Source organism: the organism of the source record quoted next, unplaced genomic scaffold (genome assembly GCF_019419815.1).
Source record: "Pyrus x bretschneideri cultivar Hongxiangsu unplaced genomic scaffold, Pyrus_bretschneideri_v1 Contig23, whole genome shotgun sequence".
Lineage (NCBI taxonomy): Eukaryota > Viridiplantae > Streptophyta > Magnoliopsida > Rosales > Rosaceae > Pyrus > Pyrus x bretschneideri.
The window spans coordinates 807,679-813,678 of NW_025999535.1; the positions used below are offsets into that span (position 1 = coordinate 807,679).

At 35.7% G+C, this 6,000-nt stretch overlaps 1 protein-coding gene across 1 annotated transcript; it reads left to right on the forward strand.

The window, feature by feature from the left end:
- The first annotated feature begins 1,178 nt into the window (after nt 1-1,178).
- On the forward strand, nt 1,179-2,335 carry LOC125477996 (nuclear transcription factor Y subunit B-5-like). The gene has a single exon (XM_048585581.1). The coding sequence runs from the start codon at nt 1,488-1,490 to the stop codon at nt 2,046-2,048; it is 561 nt and encodes a 186-aa protein (XP_048441538.1). The 5' UTR covers nt 1,179-1,487; the 3' UTR covers nt 2,049-2,335.
- Nucleotides 2,336-6,000: the final 3,665 nt, after the last annotated feature.

A 6,000-nucleotide genomic window follows, 5' to 3' on the forward strand; every position in this document is an offset into this window, starting at 1 on the left:
TAGTGTCATACATGTTTCTTTCTCATGATTTGTCGAGGACAATTTGAAAACACTAATACATATGTTAAAAAGAAATTAAATGTATGGTTACAGACAATTTGCTCAATATTCTGTTTAACGTCTATCATAATTTAACGAAACGAATCAGATTTCATTGCAAAAGACTTTAGCGTCGAATAATTTCATGACCCTCTTTTGCCTCCTTTCCTGTTTCTTTTCCAGATGATTCTTTGATTTTTGAGATTTATAATTAAGCATCCATACTTATCGCTAAGTTGCATACTTAAAAAGAAACTTAGTAATTATAAAATGAAAATATAATTAGATAATTGAACCTTTGCAAAGTGACTAGACCAAATAAATTATATATAACTAAGTCATTTTCACAAGGGTGGGTGCGGGGAGGTTTCTCCATTAAGCATAATAATCAAGATTAGGACATGTGAATTGATTTGCACCAAGTAAATTGTATCCATGGTTATATAAAACCCAAAACCCTAGCTAGATCAACTACCGCGAACTGCCACATGCCAACCCCTACATAACCTAACAATAATAGTTCTCTTATTAGGCAAACGAATTATCAATGCATGTTGTAAATCAATCCAGAATTCCTGGACGTGGCTGTCACCGTAAAAAGTTGATTAGAACTATGTTTTGCTGTTGTTAGAGTGACCTAATCTCATGTAAAAACCTTAATTAGAGAGCTAGCAGTAGGTAATCAAACACTGGGGTTTATAATTTACAATTAGTCCATTCTTTTTAGGTTTTAATTCCTTTGTATCTGTAGTGCAACAACTACACGTGCATGACTTTTGTTCACAAATTCAAATTCAGTTCATTATTTAAAGACTAATTATTAGTTGTTAATCTTATTGAGCTTTAATCAAACAGATCGACGAAAGACCAAGGGGGGACCATTTTCTCCATAATTGATATGTTTGAGTCCTTCACCATTCTCCAACGCTTTTACTTAGGAGTAGCGCTTCGTGATCCACAAAAAAAAAAAAAACTCTAAACATAGAGTGATCTAAGGAGAGATTTTTCGATGTATTCTAACACACTTGGTATTATTATTTCAGTCAAATTATGACAGATGTATATGTTTTTATTATTAATATACTCTAAAAATGGGAAATATCGACTTTGTCGCTCACTCATATTATAACACGTGAAATAATACATCACATAACAAATGTTCATAGTACAGATAAAAATTCCTCACTTGAGAGGGAGAGAGTGAGATTAGGGAATAAACAAATGAGAAGCCAATTATACGAACATAGAGAATTGCCTGTTGTGCTGACCAGGTATTTGTCGAGGCATGCCATGTCATCATATGATATGATATGGTGCATATGTACATAAGTATGCCTGTATGGACATCTAAGGTTCTATATAAAGCAGCCCAAGTAATTAGCAAGTGAAAGAGGAGCTAGGTAGCGACGTGTCTGTGTTTGAGAGGATCAAAATTTCATAATATAGAGATGGTTGATAATATAGGAAACAATAATTCATCAGCTGATAGAGAAGGGTTTAAGTACAATTTCACAGGTGGTAGTGGTAATGTCTCTAGTGATTATCACCACCATCTTCATAATCAAGAGGGGGTCATCAAGGAACAAGATCGGTTGCTTCCAATTGCTAATGTTGGGCGGATCATGAAGCAGATTTTGCCCCCAAATGCAAAAATCTCGAAAGAAGCCAAAGAAACCATGCAAGAATGTGTTTCTGAGTTCATAAGTTTTGTGACTGGAGAAGCATCTGACAAGTGCCACAAAGAGAAGCGCAAGACAGTGAATGGGGATGACATTTGCTGGGCTCTGGCAACTCTTGGATTCGATGATTACGCAGAACCGCTGAAGAGGTACTTGCATAGGTACAGAGAATTGGAAGGTGAGAAGGCTGCTCACCAAGGTAAGGCTAACAGTAATGAGGAAAAAACTGAAGTTTCACCACCAAGGACAAGATTTCCTACAGCGGCAGCTGATATGTCTAATCCTCCATATATGGAAAGGGGAAATAGCTCGCTCTCCCGGCGATTTTGAGTACTGATCATATGAATTAAGCGAGGTAATTAATATAGTAATTAGTACTACTAGATCTTAATTAAATTTCATGTGTTGAAGGTACTGACTATATAAAATTAAGTGGGGAGGTTTAATTTTAGGCTTTTGGTTTTTGTTATCATGTGTGCTCATAAAGTCTTGGGTTCCTTCTTCGGTTGACTGTAATTAGGTCAAGAATTATGAGAAATTGGAGTTAATCCACTGACTTATTTGTCTTTTAATTCAAATATATATATATATATATATATGAAGGTTTTTATAGCGAATTCAAATATGAAGTTTATTGCAGGTGATTGTATGAGATATACATTTTGAGCTGTATTCCTACTTGTTAATTTTCTAAGTCGTGATCAAGAAGTAAATAACTTGTGAAATCTTGAACATAGATTATCTTGCTAATCTTTCCTTCTCAATTTTGTCCGCAACCTAAATTCAAGCTTAGGGTTAGTGAATGGGATCTGGATATGCTTTTCCCCCTAATTTATGTCATATATAGGGTGATGGAAACCCTAACATCCCATTTGTGCTAACTCACAACAAAAACTGGAATCACCAACCATATATGCATCTGATTAGTTAAGCATCAGATTTTAGTGCAAGCTGCCATTAAGTTTTTTTGCCCCTTAATTATGAAATCTACTCAAAAATCAAATGTGCATAATCTCGTCTCAATTTTGATGATAATTAAGTCATGTTCCGATCACAATCTTTCTGGTGTGATCGAGTTAGATCTGCTATGATTGATTACGGAAGAAATTGGATATGCTTAGGGCTTTATACATGGATCCATCTTTACTTTGGGGAAAACAGTTGTTTCAATTCGATTTTAGGTTTGGTTTCTTACTGATAATATATAATAAAAAGACTGGGAGATCATATCTATGCATTTTCTCTTGAGAACTGGTTTGCATTTGAGTACGATCTGGTTGTTTAGATTAAAACTATTTTCAAATCTATCTCCTTCCCGTTCGCCTTCCTTTGAATATGAAAAGAATAATTTGAAGAGTCTATCCGAAGGTGCTTTGTCCTGTCAAATTTTGAAATTTGTCAAAACAAACTTTGATGCTTTGTTGTTAATTTTACTCCGAGCAGTGATGCAAATTCAGACTGAGAACGTGTCCTGATGTGTAATCCAGCTTACTTAATCTCCCATAGCTTCATCCACCATAGTTTTACCTTTGGTTGTAGTCTCATTTCATCAATATTTGATACCCAAAAAAAAAAAAAAAAAAAAAACTCTCTGAGTTAAAATTTTATTTGTTAGTCTACATAAATGCCATGTAGGGCTTTTCCTTATAAAAATGAAATTTTCTTTCAAGACAGCAATTGTTAGTTAAGCCATGTTTTGATTACATATTACTGATGTGACTAAAATCTACATGAGAAATTGAATGCATAATTAAGGTTTGAGAACCATGTTTTCAAGTTTTATTATCAATCCTGGAACCAAAGTAATTAGTACTAATTATATTGGACTTGGATATCAAACCCTATTTATGCAACTCTTTAGCACTTATGATGCAGTTTGGTTGAGCATTAGACATCTTGTACTCTTACTGTAAATCTCTCTCTCTCTCTCTGTTTGTCTGCTTGTCATCTAATTAACCATGGATACATATGCATACTCTAGCTAGTTATTTTCTTAATTACTTTAAAAAAAACCCACATTAGCCATCACTCATGTACATCATGAGGCTAATTATGTTAGTCAATGGGTAGCTAGGGTTTTCTTTGACAACCGAGGGCATACTTTTTCACCGGGGACCACAGTAAATTTAGCAGCCACGGCTCATCCTTCCATGGTTAATTTGTCGTTAAGCATCCCCATTAAGTCTGGATCATGCCGAAGGTTTTAACATATATACAAATGAGCTTGGATCATTTTCCCACACGTGAGGATGACTGAGCTCCAATATGTGAAGTTGTATGGCAGTATTTTGTGAGGATTTCTTGGCAATTGGAGACGAACTAAGGGAGAAGTGAGAGACTGAATAAATTATTAGGGTTTCTAGGGTTCTCTAGTGTCAAGTACTAATTTATATTAATTAGATTTGCGATCTGAAAGAAACCATCTCCTCTTGTTCCTTGATAACTCCAAAAGAAAAGAGGATCGATCGATATGATACAAGATCTGAGACAGGCAGACAGGCGAGACAATGGATGGAAATTTAAGATGTCATGAGGCATGAGACAGAGTTGTTTGTCCAATGATGCACCTACTTAATTAATTTTGTCACTCTTTAAATGTGTTGTTGCATGATTTGCATCTATGGATTTTTTATATGGATGATGATAAATTTTAAGGCTCAACATGGTTCAATACCAACATCATCGATGTTATTCCAACTTAATCACTTATGGTTAGGTGTGGAGTTTTATCACAAAAGGTCTCGGTGATATTAAGACTGACAACTCCTTGTTGGGTTTTATCATGAAAGGTCTCTGTGAAATTAGGAGTGAAAGCTCTCATATATTAATTGTATATATTTGTCATATGACTGACCGATGTAAGATTTTATACACCAACACGCTTCCTCATGAGTGGCTCCATAGGGGGTCACAAAGAAAACCAATTCCCACATTAGGAATTGGTTAGGTCATTATATTAGAGCTAACGCATGACTTTTCGAGAGTCTGATCGATATTCAGTAGTTCATCACTTGAGACAATGCACCATTTTTCGAAGGCTTAGTTATTTAGTAGTTAGTTATTTCCCAACTTAACAACATATTGTAAGGTGTTGGATTTTATCACAAAATTCCTCGTTGATATTAACAGTGGATAATTCTATATATTAAACGTATATAATTTGTTAGATGACTGATGATAGACCCTATTCTCCAACATATGTCATCACTTGATTTCTCAATTTGATTAATGTCATTTAAGCCATATTTATAGGGAAAGGAACATGTTGTCTGATGGTTTGGAAAAACTGAATTTGTCTTTAGACCTAGGCTGTATTATATTGGATGACCATCTTCCTTCAATTGTTGGTTTACTTCTAAGTGATATTTTTGGGGTTGCTAGGTCTCGAGTTGTTTGTGTCAGCCTCTAAGCTGATTTATTTCTTTGTTTAGCAGTTCTACTTGGAAAAGGATCTTCTCCGGATCCCTTCCTCCTAATCCACCAAATTAGGAGATCCAGACCATTGAAATTTGATCCAATGGTTAAAGTTTTTATAACTTTTAAAGTGGGCTCTTGTTTATAGCCGTTGGATCAAATTTCAATGGCCCGGATCCCCTGATTTGGTGAATTAGGAAGAAGAGATCCGGAGAGGATCCCTTTTCGTTCTACTTGGGCTTTGGACTCCTTTGTAATAAATTTTTTTTTAACGAAGTTCTAATTTACTTACTTAATCAAATACTATCAATTTTACTGTTATTAACAGATGAAGGATCGAGACTGAGAGTAGTACCAAATTAAAATTTGGGTAAATCTCAGTTTACTACCCTCAAGTTTTGTGGTTTTCAACATTTGGTACATGAATTTTTTTTGTCCCAGAGTTATACCTAATGTGTTAATTTTGGGATAGTCTTATGCATTCGTTAGTCTGCCTGTTAAGTCTCTCGTTAACTGATGATTTGGCGCCCAAGTGGACAATGACTGGGCACCATGTGTCATTAAGGAGTCCACATGGAAATTAAAAATTCAAAAAAAAAAAAAAAAAAACATCTACCCATCTTCTACCTCCCCCTAACCTCCTTTTTCCCTTCTTTCATCTGTAACCCGTACCCCATTCTCTCCTTTGCAACCCGCACCACCCTCCTACCTCACCTCACCCTCGCTCCCTCCATTCTTCCCTCTGCCTCTACCCAACACCCTATACCCGACCCACCTCCACCTTTTTCACCCCCCTCCCCGGCACCCTCTCCCTCCCTTCTTTCTTTTGCAACATGTACCCCTTATATCCCTGCTCTTTTCTACAACC